This window comes from Lithobates pipiens, unplaced genomic scaffold (genome assembly GCF_037356315.1).
Source record: "Lithobates pipiens isolate NorthernLeopardFrog02 unplaced genomic scaffold, aLitPip1_a1.2 Scaffold_13, whole genome shotgun sequence".
NCBI lineage: Eukaryota > Metazoa > Chordata > Amphibia > Anura > Ranidae > Lithobates > Lithobates pipiens.
This window is the reverse complement of record NW_027507718.1, coordinates 516,294,757-516,309,538: the sequence shown is the minus strand read 5'-3', so window position 1 is coordinate 516,309,538 and position 14,782 is coordinate 516,294,757. Positions and strand designations below refer to the sequence as shown.

At 42.8% G+C, this 14,782-nt stretch overlaps 1 protein-coding gene across 1 annotated transcript in view; it reads left to right on the top strand.

Moving 5' to 3' along the window:
• The window catches only part of SFXN5 (sideroflexin 5), a 447,465-nt gene that overhangs the window by 117,955 nt on the left and 314,728 nt on the right, over positions 1-14,782 (top strand). The window contains exon 4 of the mRNA XM_077478081.1: positions 11,157-11,183. Within this exon, the coding sequence (XP_077334207.1) occupies positions 11,157-11,183 (27 nt within the window). The remainder of the gene's footprint in view (positions 1-11,156; positions 11,184-14,782) is intronic.

Below are 14,782 nucleotides of genomic sequence, written 5' to 3'. Positions count from 1 at the left end.
CATGCTCTAAGGCATATATTTGGAAGCACTGCTTATTCCCAGAAATATTATTATTATTATTATTATTATTATTATGCTCTAAGGCATATAATTGAAAACATGGCTTATACCCAGAAATATTATTTGTTATTAAGTGTTCTTGCATAGCAAGAGCACTTACTGTTATCTCACATATATATTATTATTATTATAGCCAAATTTATCACCCTAACTCCTCCCACAGCTTTTACACTAAATATACTGAATATATACCGAAACGTGTGGATTGTTCCTGATTGGTGTGCTATTACTTTGTGGAATGTTTCGCCAAATGGTTCACGAAATATCGTAATTTTTGCGGCAAAATTTGTCCCAATAGGAATGAATGGCGAAATGTTCAAAACTAGAGTGGAAGATGACAAAAGCTGACAACCCCATGATCAGCCAAAACGTTATGATCAGCCAAAACATTGTGACCAGCCAAAACATTATGACCACCACATGATCAACCAAAACATTATGACCCCCCCAGTTACTCCGCCCACTCCAGTAGGTGGAGGGAAGAACACGTCACACAATTTCCCCAGAAATTGTAGCTTTTCTAGTTATAATAATAATAATAATAATAATAATATAATAATAATAATACTATTTCTGGGTATAAACAGTGTTTCCAATGACATGGCTTGGGACTAAATAATAATAATAATAATAATAATAATAATATTATTATTAATAATAATAATAATAATAATAATAATAATATTATTATCTTGATGTGATCAGATGCTTGCTAGGGCAGAGGAGACCTTAGGGGTCTACTAGACCCCAGATCTCTCCATAAAGAGTACCTGTTGTGCCACGTCCTCTCATGCTTGCCCACAGAGGAGTACTATATGAAGACCACATGCATATGATAACGGTGTTTGTACCACACATGAGGTATCGCCCTGAATGGTATAGCAAGAGCAATAATTCTAGCAACAGGCCTTCTGTGCAACTCTAAACTGGTAACCTGTAAAGGCTATGAAAGCGCCAACTATGGAAATTTTTAGCTATTTTTTTTTTTATGCCATTCTACAACTGTACTCCATTTTAAAGCATGGCATGTTGGGTATCTATTTACTCGGTGTAACATCATCTTTTTATATTTTACGAAACAATTGGGTATTGTGTTTGTGCACATTAAAAACTTAATAAACTGTACTTTTTGCAAAAATTGCTTTGGAAAACCACTGCACAAATATCGTGTGACATAAAAATATGGAACATCCACTATTTTATACTATGGGGTCTCTGCTTAAAAAAAAATAAAATTAAAGTAGCTTTCTAGCCAAAAAATATGATTTTAACATAAGTGTCGGAAATTGGTCCAGTAAGCAAGTGTTTAACCAGTGAAGCGTGATTAAGGCCTGAAGGCCGAAACGCGTTGGTATTTTTGTGTGACTTTTGTTCTGGTGATATAAAGACTAGCTATGCTTCTGGATTTTACAGAAGTGCCGGCACTTATTCAAGATTTAAGCACACCCCCCTGCCTGCATGCCTTAGCTAAGGGCAGATGGATTCCAGAAAGTAAATGCTACATGAATTATCTGCCCTTACTCAAGATGGCCACAGGTAGAAATACTAGGGGGGTGTTTTTCAAAGTTATTTCTCAGCAAAATAAAGCATGGAGACATGGGTGGATGGGGGAATTTGCTTTGAATGATAAAGGAGAAGTCCAACTTGAGCTCGTTTGGCTCTACTTCTCCTCTGGGTCACAGAAGTGCAATTCATTTTGCACTCCTATGACCCGTTTTCAGCAGAGAGCGGTCTGATGTCCGCTCTCTGCTGATGTCACAGGAATAAGTCCATGCACCACGTCATCACGACTCTAGGAGAAGGGAAAGGGATCACCGCTCCAGGTAGAAACGTGGATATAGAACTCTCATCAAGCAGCTCTCTTAGCAAGAATCACATCCCCTCCATAGGTCCTCCCTAGAAATCTTTCAAAACACCTTTAAATACTCTAACCCATCTCCTTGGCTTAGCCCACTAACGCCTAGACATGTGCAGACTGAAATATTTTGTTTCGGAATTTCGCTTTTTTCCGAAAAATACATTTATTTAGTTACTCCCGAAATTCGTTTTTATTTATTTTGTTTTTCGTTAAAAAATTGCATTCGTCCGAAAATCCAAATGAATTAAGGTTGAATCTGTCATTGAAGGCTTATGGTGTCTTATGGTGTCTGTCGAATGTTTAAAGAAGATTCGACAGAACAGCGAAACTCACTGTATGATGCTGCAATCATACATTCTCGGTCTAATATTTCGACTACAAGCTATACTAGGATTCTAATGTCGTATGTCTTCTATGTTTTTTTTTTTTTTTAAGGCTATTTGCATTGCACACAGGTCATGTTAGCATTAGCATTAAGAATAAAAAATGCGTGGGGGTCCCCAGAAATTCCATACCAGGCCCTTCGGGTCTGGTGTGTATATTAAGGGGAACCCCGTGTCAAAAAATTAAAATAAAATGGCGTGGGGGTCCCCCTCAAAATCCATACCAGGCCCTTCAGGTCTGGCATGGATTTTAAGGGGAACCCCATGGCAAAAAAAAATGGCGTGGGGGTCTCCTTCAAAATCCATACCAGACCCTTATCTGAGCACGCAACCTGGCAGGCCGCAGGAAAAGAGGGGGGACGAAAGAGCGCCCCCCCAAAGCACCTCGTCCCCATGTTGATGAGGACAAGGGCCTCATCCCCACAACCCTGGCCGGTGGTTGTGGGGGTCTGCGGGCGGGGTGCTTATTGGAATCTGGAAGCCCCCTTTACCAAGGGGACCCCCAGATCTTGGCCTCCCCCTGTGTGAAATGGTAAGGGGTACAAAATTACCCCTGCCATTTCAGTGACAAAAAGTGTTAAAAATGACAGGAGACGGTCTTTGACAAGTCCTTTATTAAAGTCTTCTTTCATCTTCATCCTTCGGTTTCTTCCTCCTTCTTCCTCTGATCTGCTTCTTCTTGCTCCAGTGTTCTCGTCCGGCATCTTCCTCCACGGCGTTTCTTTTTCGTTCTCGGGCCACTCCGCGCAATGGGAGGCTCCCGCTTTGTGACGCCTCTCTTCTTCTGACAGTTATTATATAATGGAGGGCGGGCCACCCGGTGACTCCGCCCCCTCTGACACACGGTTCCATGCATTAGAGGGGGTGGAGTCACCAGGTGGCCCTGCCCTCCGTTATATAAGAACTGTCAGAAGAAGAGAAGCGTCACACAGCGGGTGCCTCCAATTGCGCGGAGCGGCCCGAGAACGAAGAAGAGACGCCGTGGTAGAAAATGCCGGACGAGAACACTGGAGCAAGAAGAAGCGGATCAGAGGAAGAAGGAGGAAGAAACCGAAGGATGAAGACGATGAAAGAAGACTTTAATAAAGGACTTGTCAAAGACAGTCTCCTGTCATTTTTAACACTTTTTTTTGTCACACATTTGGTGAAATGGTAGGGGTAATTTTGTACCCCTTACCATTTCACACAGGGGGGAGGCCGGGATCTGGGGGTCCCCTTGGTAAAGGGGGCTTCCAGATTCCAATAAGCACCCCACCCACTGACCCCCACAACCACCGGCCAGAATTGTGGGGATGAGGCCCTTGTCCTCATCAACATGGGTACGAGGTGCTTTGGGGGGGACCCCAAAGCATCCTTCCAATGTTGAGGGCATGTGGCCTGGTACGGTTCAGGGGGGGGGGCGCTCTTTCGTCCCCCCCCCTCTTTTCCTGCGGCCTGCCAGGTTGCATGCTCGGATAAGGGTCTGGTATGGATTTTGAGGGGGATCCCCATGCCGTTTTTTTTTGGGGCGCGGGGTTCCCCTAAAAATCCATGCCAGACCTGAAGGGCCTGGTACGGATTTTGAAGGGGACCCCCATGCTATTTTTTTTTTGGCGCAGGGTTCCCCTTAATACCCATACCAGACCTGAAGGGCCTGGCATGCTCTTAAAGGGGAACCCATGCGGTTTTTTTTTTTTACATTAAAGTCGTGTTGTAAGTCGCGCTGTGATTCACACTCAAGTCGTGTCCAAGTTGCCTCCCAAAGTCACGTTGCCCCTATGTGAAAGGACTGTTATGATACAAGTTCAATAGACGCAGACCTCCACAACCACCGGCCAGGGTTGTGGGGACGAGGCCCTTGTCCTCATCAGCATGGGGACAAGGTGCTTTGGGGGGGACCCCAAAGCATCCTCCCAATGTTGAGGGCATGTGGCCTGGTACGGTTCAGGAGGGGGGGGCGCTCTCTCGTCCCCCCCTCTTTTCCTGCAGCCTGCCAGGTTGCATGCTTGGATAAGGGTCTGGTATGGATTTTGAGGGGGATCCCCATGCCCTTTTTTTTGGTGCGGGGTTCCCCTTAAAATCCATGCCAGACCTGAAGGGCCTGGTATGGATTTTGAGGGGGACCCCCACGCCGTTTTTTTTGCCGTGGGGTTCCCCTTAATACCCATACCAAAACTGAAGGGCCTGGTATGCTCTTGAAGGGGAACCCATGCGTTTTAAAAAAAAAAATTTTTTACATTAAAGTCGTGTTGTAAGTGGCACTGTGATTCACACTCAAGTCGTGTCCAAGTTGCCTCCCAAAGTTGTGCTGGAAGTTGTGTTGCCCCTGTGTGAATGAACTGTTATGATACAAGTTCAATAGACACAGATTGTTATTGTCACATCAAATCTCCTATCTGTATCGAATTGTGTCAAAATGAAAATAAAGCATTTATTTATGTCGGATCTTTCGTTTTTCGGACTACATGCTTTCGTTATCGTTTGTCAAAACGATAACAAAATACCTGAAATTCGGACGAAAACAAAAGCACATGTCTACTAACGCCACTTGGAGACGACCCTGATTTCGCACCAGGTCAAGAACAACACTTCCTGACCAATAAATGGCCTCACAATGAAATACTAGTCAAACATTTCTTTAACCACTTGCTTACTGGGCACTTAAACCCCCCTCCTGCCCAGACCAATTTTCAGCTTTCAGCGCTGATGCACTTTGAATGACAATTGCGCGGTCATACAACACTGTAACCAAATTAAATTTTTATCAGTTTTTTCCCACAAATAGAGCTTTCTTTTGGTGGTATTTAATTACAGCTGGGAGTTTTATTTTTTGCTAAACAAACAAAAAAAGATGCAAAATAAAAAAAAATTAAAATCATGTTTAATAGTTTGTTATAACATTTTGCAGGTCATTTTTCTCCTTCATTGAAATGCGCTGATGAGGCGGCACTGGTGGGCACTGATAGGCTGCACTGGTGGGCACTGATAGGCACAGTTAAGGTGGCACTAATGGGCACAGATAAGGTGGTACTGATGGGCACAGATAAGGTGGTACTGATGGGCACAGATAAGGCGGCACTGATGGGCACAGATAAGGCGGCACTGATGGGCACAGATAAGGGGGCACGGATGGGTGGCACGGATGGGTGGCACGGATGGGTGGCACGGATGGGTGGCACGGATGGGTGGCACTGATGGGTGGCACTGATAGGTGGCAGGCCGCTCGTGCACGGGACGACGTCAATAGACGTCGTCCCGGCAAAGCAGGTCTGCGCTGTAGCCACCATTCGGCTATAGCGCGGATCTCTAGTGGTTAAAGGAGAGAATATTTTAACCAGAAATGAATTGAACAAGGAAACTGATCCATACTTATTCCCACAATGGAATTATATACAAATCAGACACTTTCTGACCAGAAGCGAGACAGTCCAATTCTGGACAAGACCACTTACAACACTGGAAACCCTATGTACAAAAAAACTCCACAAAGACATATTATATCTACCCTCTACAATTCGCTGTTTGGAGAGAACACGGAGTTCTCCAGCGTGTCGTGTCAAGCGTGGGAAAAAAAACCTCAAAACAAACCTAACAGAAGAGAACTGGGAAACAATTTACATGTAAGCACATAAAGGGTCACTAAACGTTGTCACCCAAGAGTGTGGCTTTAAAATAACCACAAGGTGGTACAGAACCCCCACTCTATTACATAAATTTTATCCCCAGACCTCTGATAGATGCTGGAGGTGCAAAGATGAGGAGGGATCGATGATACACATTTGGTGATCTTGCCCCTTAACCACTTCCCGACCGGCACACACCGATGTACGTCGGCAGAATGGCACGGACAGGCAAATGGGCGTATCTGTACGTCCCTTTAAATTTGCCGTCCGCGCTCGCGTGCCGGTCGGGACCCCCGTGAGTCCGGTTGCGGGTCCCGCGGACTCGATCGCCACGGACATACCCGCGATTGTCTCATGGGGCGGCTGAACTAGGAGATGCCGTTGTAAACAGCATCTCCCCGTTCTGCCTAGCAACAAGTGACGCTGATCTCTGCTCCATGTGATTAGAGCAGAGATCAGTGACTAAAACAAAGCCCAGCCCCCAACAGTTAGTAACACGCCCCTAGGACACACTTAACTCCTACACTGCCACCCCATGGTTAACCCCTTCACTACCAGTGTCATTTACACAGGAATCACTGCATTTGTATAGCACCGATTGCTGTATAAATGACAATGGTCCCAAAAATGTCCGATGTGTCCGCCATAATGTCGCAGTCACAATAAAAATCGCTGATCGCCGCCATTACCAGTTAAAAAAAATTTTTTTTATAAAAAAATGCCATAAAACTATCCCCTATTTTGTAAACGCTATAACTTTTGCGCAAACCAATCAATAATCACTTATTGCGATTTTTATTTTTTTTTACCAAAAATATGTAGAAGAATACGTATCGGCCTAAACTGAGTGGAAAAAAGTTTTCTTTATATATTTTTGGGGGATATTTATTTATATTTTTATATTTATTATAACAAAAAGTAAAAAATAATGCGTTTTTTTCAAAATTGTCACTCTATTTTTGTTTATAGCGCAAAAAATAAAAACCGCAGGGGTGATCAAATACCACCAAAAGAAAGCTCTATTTGTGGGAAAAAAAAGGACGTCAATTTTGTTTGGGAGCCACTTTGCATGACCGCGCAATTGTCCATTAAAGCGACGCAGTGCCGATTCGCAAAAAGTGCTCTGGTCTTAAGCCAGCAAAATGGTCCGGGGCTTAAGTGGTTAATAAAGAAATTCTGGAAAATAGTTCATGAAAATATACTTTCAGTCACCTCAGAAAACATACGTTTCAACCCAGCGCAATATCTGCTACACCACAATTCTATCCATGTTCATGGTAAACGCAGCAAGACATTGTATACCATGTCACTGGCGTTCGAACACAGCCCCTTCGAAAAAAGAATGGTTCAGGAGAATTAACAACATAGAAAAAATAGAAGAACTCGTAAGTATTTCTCATGAGAAAATATCCAATTTTACATCGATTTGGTACCTATTGGATAGAATTCAAAAACTCTCAGGCTTATAAAGCTACCCTTACCTAATCACAGTACCCATATGCTAGAAAGTAACCTATAAGCCCTTGTACACACGGTCAGGCATTCCGACCATAAAATCCGTCTGATTTTGTCTGAAACCGGTGTTGCATACACACGGTCGGACAAAGTTGTCGGAAAATCTGATCGTTCAGAAAGTGATGACGTTTGTTTGTTATGACGGGACTACATTCAGGCTAGTAGCCAATAGCTTTGGTCTAGGAATTTGATCTGAGCATGCGTGGCACTTTGTTCGATCGGAATTCTCTACAAACGATCGGACAAAGTCCGATCGAATTATGTTGTCGGAAAATTTTATATCCAGCTCTCAAACTTTGTTGGTCGGACATTCCAACGGAAAAAGTCAGATGGAGCCCACACACGGTCGGATTATCCGCCAACACGGTCCGATCGGCCATTTTCCGTCGGAATGTCCGACCGTGTGTACAAGGGCTTAGAAATCTCTGAGAAAACAACCCAATAACTGTACTTCACCTTATTGTATACCCCACTCTCTCCCGCTTCCCCCCCCCCCTTTTTTTTTCCTCTCCTTTCCTTACCTTCATTGTGTTACAATCATATCGAAAAATCATCGATTCCATAAATGTAAATCTATGTATTTAATAATAAATGCTTAAAATCTAAATCTAGACAAGCTATATAACCATATTGATACTTTTTTGTTTTTTGAACAGCAGTAAAACCCATTTATTACATGTAATATGTTTATGCCTCCATACCAGTATGACATTGTATTGCGCTTTTATATTCTTTCAATAAAAATTTTGTGAAACAAAAAAAGAAAAAAAAAAGAACTCTCTCCTCGAAACTGGAACACCAGCGGCACTCCGGAATATAGCCTTTATTAGTACAAAGTCCAACAGATACAAGCCACAGCAAAAAAAATGGGACAAACAAGCTGACTCGTTTCACACATGCTATGACTAATGCAGGCCACACACGGTCGAATTTCGAACGAATTTTCTTTTCAAAATCAGAAAATTCGTTTTTTTTGTGATCCGATGGCGCCACCATTGATTTTCAAAATTCGGCCATCCAAGCCTTCAATTTCACCTCATGTCGCTACAGAAAATAATTTTCTTGGCTGGAAATCTTCTTTTCTCTCCGTAAATTTTCTTTCATCTCCGTACATTTTTTTTTCTTATTATGTTTCTCGCACGATTCTCCCATCATTGATTAGAAAATCGTTCGTTTTTCTAAAAATTTCCAACATGTCCGATTCCTCAAATTTTATTTCCGCACGAAAATCGGCTGTTGCTGCAGCCCACTAATGGTGCGAAATTCATACGAAAATTCTTAGATACGATTTTCGAAAGAAAATTCTTTCGAAATTCGAACCGTGTATGGCCAGCATAAGTACTTAATTATTATTTATGTTTGAAGGTTTGCCTATGTGCACCACAGCAGAACACCTGCACTCTATGCGATTTTAGGATAGCAACACGCTGCACTTTTGAATGTTATATTGTGTTTTTTCTTTTTTCTTGTTTTTATTATTTCACGGTTTTATGTTGTAGATTTTACACTAATAGCAACGAGCATTATTGTTTTATCAGCCACAGCGGCACATTGGAATATTTGCACTTTTATGCGACTATAGGATCGCAACACGTTGCACTTTGGATTTTATATGAATTTTCACTATTTTATGTATTTATGTTGTGGACTATTAGTAGAAATGAGTGTTGCTGTTTAAACTAGTCACATAGACATACCCAGACCTGTATTGTTTACTGGATATCCCCCCATTGCGAATTTTATATACTACTTTTATCAATAGATATATCCTCCTTGTGTACAGCGCACCACTACCTTCCTTACTCATTATGACTAAGTACTGTTAAGCGTGAAATGCGTCAGCTCGTTTGTCCGATTTTTTTTGCTGTGGCTTGTATCTGCATTGGATTGAATTGGATGCGACTTTGGCTTTGACCAAAGATAACGGACAACTGTTGCACCACTCTTGCATGTAAAACATTTCAGGTATGACTTTCTTGCAACTTTTGAGGGTTAACATTGAAGTCTATGGCCCTCAAGTTGCATGAAAGTTGGACCAAAGTACTGCAGGAACTACGTTGAAGTCTCTGCAACTTTAAGTTGCACGTGTATGAATTGGACAACAACATGGTGTACGGCTTGTTATCTGGCACTGCTGCACACAGGATCCATGCCTTCAGTACTGACAGAACGACAATCTGCCTTGTTTACATTGTGTACAGAACGATCAGTGTGTTCCGGCAGACATCGGGTCTGCGGGACCTGCTGTGTAGAATCGCAGTGGGAGCCTGCCAGCTTCTGATACCCGGAAGTGCAGGATCACAAATATGTAGCATGGCAGCCCTGTAGCAGTAAATGTGCTATAGGGCCGTCGGCAAACGTTTTATAAAAGTTGGGAATGTAACTGTCACATTGCTTGTGCTCTCAATCAAACTGTCAAGCCTTCAAATGACTGGTGTCTTAACCACTTCCCGACCAGCGCACGACGATGTACGTCGACAGAATGGCACGGGCAGGCATATTGGCGTACATGTACGTCCAATATTCGTTGCCGCCGTGCCATCGGGAGCGCACCGCTGGCAGCGCGCTCCCGCGCTGGTCGGGACCCCCGTGAGTCCGGTCGCGGGACCCGCGGACTCGATCGCCGCGGGCATCCCCGCGATCGTCTCACGGAGCGGCCGAATGGAGGAAATGCTGTATAAACAACATTTTTCCATTCTGCCTAGCAACTAGTGACGCTGATCTCTGCTCCATGTGATTGGAGCAGAGATCAGTGTACACTAAATGAAAGCCCAACCCCCCCACAGTTAGTAACACACCCCTAGGAACACTTAACCCCTACACTGCCACCCACTGGTTAACTCTTTCACTGCCAGTGTCATTTACACAGGAATCACTGCATTTAAATAGCAGTGATTACTGTATAAATGACAATGGTCCCAAAAATGTGTCAAAAATGTCCGATGGGTCCCCCACAATGTCACAGTCACAATAAAAATCGCTGATCGCCGCCATTACTAGTAAAAAAAAAAAAAAAAAAAAATTATTAATAAAAATGCTATAAAACTATCCCTATTTTGTAAACGCTATAACTTTTGCGCAAACCAATCAATAATCGCTTATTGCGATTTTTTTTACCAAAAATATGTAGAAGAATACGTATCGGCCTAAACTGAGGGAAAAAAATGTTTTTTTATATATTTTTGGGGGATATTTATTATTACAAAAAGTAAAAAATAATGCGTTTTTTTCAAAATTATCGCTCTATTTTTGTTTATAGCGCAAAAAATAAAAACCGCAGGGGTGATCAAATACCACCAAAAGAAAGCTCTATTTGTGGGAAAAAAAGGATGTTTATTTTGTTTGGGAGCCACGTCGCACGACCGCGCAATTGTCAGTTAAAGCGACGCAGTGCCGAACCGCAAAAAGTGGTCTGGTCTTTGACCAGCAAATTGGTCCGGTCTGAAAGTGGTTAACTGATCACCTGCGCATCATCATGGCAGTTGAAGATCAAACAGAGGCCAAGATGGCGGCTTCCTTGGCTAAAAAGGACAGGAGGGTTTAATTCCGCTTTAAGTGTGATGCAGGAGGCCCATGCCATTGGGAACATTGGTACTTTCACCCCCCCCCCCCCCCCCCCCCGATAGAAACTCTAAAAATTGCAGTAAAAAAGCTGTGTCCCCGGGTTTTTTATGATGTGACAATGTTTTGTGGGATGTGGATATCACTTCTTTTTTTTTTTTTTTTCCTGTTTTCCAGCTCTGGGCAGCTCAGAAGATAAAGCAGGTGAGCCCATCATCAAAGCTGATCTTTGTTTTATTAGAAAAAAAAAAAACTGTAACAGCTCAATGTATTTATTTCTACATAACATCTGCCTATTTGTCTCTTTTTTTTAAAAAGGACCTCCTCATTGTGACGCATACAATACTGTGCAAAAGTTTTAGACAGGTGTAAAAAAAAAATGCTGTAAATGAAGAGTGCTTTCGGAAGTAGAAGTGTTAACAGTTTACAGTATCTCGCAAAAGTAAGTACACCCCTCACATTTTTGTAAATATTTATCTTTTTTCATGTGACAACACTGAAGAAATGACACTTTGCTACAATGTAAAGTAGTGAGTGTACAGCTTGTATAACAGTGTAAATTTGTTGTCCCCTCAAAATAACTCAACACACAGCCATTAATGTCTAAACCGCTGCCAACAAAAGTGAGTACACCCCTAAGTGAAAATGTCCAAATTGGGCCCAAAGTGTCAATATTTTGTGTGGCCACCATTATTTTCCAGCACTGCCTTAACCCTCTTGGGCATGGAGGTCACCAGAGCTTCACAGGTTGCCACTGGAGTCCTCTTCCACTCCTCCATGACGACATCACGGAGCTGCAGGATGTTAGAGACCTTGTGCTCCTCCACCTTACGTTTGAGGATGCCCCACAGATACTCAATAGGGTTTAGGTCTGGAGTCATGCTTGGCCAGTCATCAGCTTTACCCTCAGCTTCTTTAGCAAGGCAGTGGTTGTCTTGGAGGTGTGTGTGGGGTTGATATCATGTTATAATACTGCCCTGCGGCCTAGTCTTTGAAGGGAGGGGATCATGCTCTGCTTCAGTATGTCACAGTACATGTTGGCATTCATGGTCCCCTCAATGAACTGTAGCCCCCCCAGTGCTGGCAGCACTCATGCAGCCCCAGACCATGACACTCCAACCACCATGCTTGACTGTAGGCAAGACACACTTGTCTTTGTACTCCTCACCTGGTTGCCACCACACACACTTGTCGCCATCTATTCTAAACCAAATAAGTTTATCTTGGTCCCATCAGACCACAAGACATGGTTCCAGTAATCCATGTCCTTAGTCTGCTTGTCTACAGCAAACTGTTTGCGGACTTTCTTGTGTATCATCTTTAGAAGAGGCTTCCTTCTGGAACGACAGCCATGCAGAGCACTGACAGGCTGAACCCCCCACCCCTTCAACCCCTGCAGCAATGCTGGCAGCACTCCTATGCCCATTTCCCAAAAGGAAACCTCTGGATATGACTCTGAGCACATGCACACAACTTCTTTGATCGACCATGGCGAGGCCTGTTCTGAGTGGAACCTGTCCTGTTAAACTGCTGTATGGTCTTGGCCACTGTGCTGCAGCTCAGTTTCAGAGTCTTAGCAATCTTCTTATAGCCTAGGCCATCTTTATGTAGAGAAACAATTCTTTTTTTCAGATCCTCAGAGAGTTCTTTACCATGAGGTGCCATGTTGAACTTCCAGTGACCAGTATGAGAGAGTGAGAGCGATAACAACAAATTTAACACACCTGCTCCCCATTCACACCTAAGACCTTGTAACACTAACGAGTCACATGACACCGGGGTGGGAAAATAGCTAATTGGGCCCAATTTGGACATTTACACTTAGGGATGTACTCACTTTTGTTGCCAGCGGTTTAGACATTAATGGCTGCGTGTTGAGTTATTTTGAGGGGGCAGAAAATTTACAGTTATACAAGCTGTACAATCACTACTTTACATTGTAGCAAAGTGTCATTTCTTCAGTGTTGTCACATGAAAAGATAATAAATAAAGATAGAATAAAATATTTACAAAAATGTGAGAGGTGTACTTACTTTTGTGACATACTGTAATTTTATCAATTAACAAAATGGAAAGTAAATAAACAGAAGAGAAAACCAATCCAATCAATATTTGGCGTGACCGCCCTTTCCTTTCAAACCAGCATCAATTCTTCTAGGTAGACTTGCACACAGTTTTTGAAGGAACTCGGCAGGTCTTGGAGAACTAAGCACAGATCTTCTGTGGATGTCGGCTGCCTCAAATCCTTCTGCCTCTTTATGTAATCCCAGACAGACATGATGGTAAGATCAGGGCTCTGTGGGGTCCAAACCATAATTTCCAGGACTCCTTGTTCTTCTTTATCCCGAAGATATTGCTTAATGACATTGGCTGTATGTTTGGGGTAGTTGTCCTGCTGCAGAATGAATTTGGAGCCAGTCACACACCTCCCTGATGGTATGACATGGATGAATAGGTATCTGCCTGTATTTCTCAGCATTGAGGACACCATTGATCCTGAACAAATCTCCAAATCCATTTGCAGAAATTCAGCCGCCAAATTATAAGGAACCTCCACCATGCTTTACAGATTACTGCAGACACTCATTATTGTACCGCTCTCCAGCCCTTCGCCAAACAAACTGCCTCCTGATACAGCCAAATATTTCACATTTTGACTCATCAGTCCGGAGCACCTGCTCCCATTTTTCTGCACCCCAGTTCCTAGGTTTTCCTGCATAGTTGAGTCACTTAGCCTTGTTTCCACGTCTGAGGTGTGGCTTTTTGGCCGCAATTCTTCCGTGAAGACCACTTCTGGCCAGACTTCTCCAGACAGTTGATGGGTGTATCTGGATCCCACTGGTTTCTGCCAGTTCTGAGCTGATGGCACTGATGGACATTTTCTGATGTGGAAGGTAAGTAAGCATGATGTTTCTATGATTCTCATTGGAACAAAATATTACAGCGCACACATGCAAAAAATACATTTACCTCCTGCAAGGCTTATTTAAAACATCTAGACATTTTCAAAAAACGTTATAAAAAAAAATATGGGGATTTGGTCACACCATATTGCTATACGGTGCTTAAGCCCACTTACTGCGACAAAGTACCCCATGATTAGTGGGTCCTACACTATCCATAGACTGGGAGATCCTGCTTCTCTAAACCATGGGAGCCATACTCCTCTATATGGGAAAACTAGAGGTCTCCACCCATGACACAGGTGGACACTAATGAGAGGAACTGGTGAGGGGGTGGGGTGCTCCGCGCCCAAAAGGATTTGACAGAATCCATACAATAGACAAACAAAATGGAGACCTCTAGTTCTCCGATATAGAGGAGTGTATGGCTCCCATGGTTTAGAGAAGCAGGATCTCCCAGTCTCTGGATAGTGTAGGACCCACTAATCATGGGGTGCTTTGTTGCAGTAAGTGGGCTTAAGCACTATATAGCAATATGGTGTGACCAAATCCCCATTTTTTTTATAACGTTTTTTGAAAATGTCTAGACGTCTGAGGACGAAACGCGTCGGGATTCTACTGCAGCTGAATTTTTATTGAAAAAGCACTTGATCCATTGTACAAATGTGAGTTTGTTGCTATATCTTTTCTAAAAAAATTTTTTTTAAATAGAATTACACTATATGGCCCCATTTTCTTATTACATGTATCCAACAATCTGAGCTGGATCATATAGAGGGAGATAACCTATTGTTCTGTATATGAGTGGAATGATAATTTTTGAAGTTTTCCTGGGGAGCCTTGTGAATGTGAATCGATCTAAACTACACAAGCCTGTTTGATCCTTGGAATGTATATTCG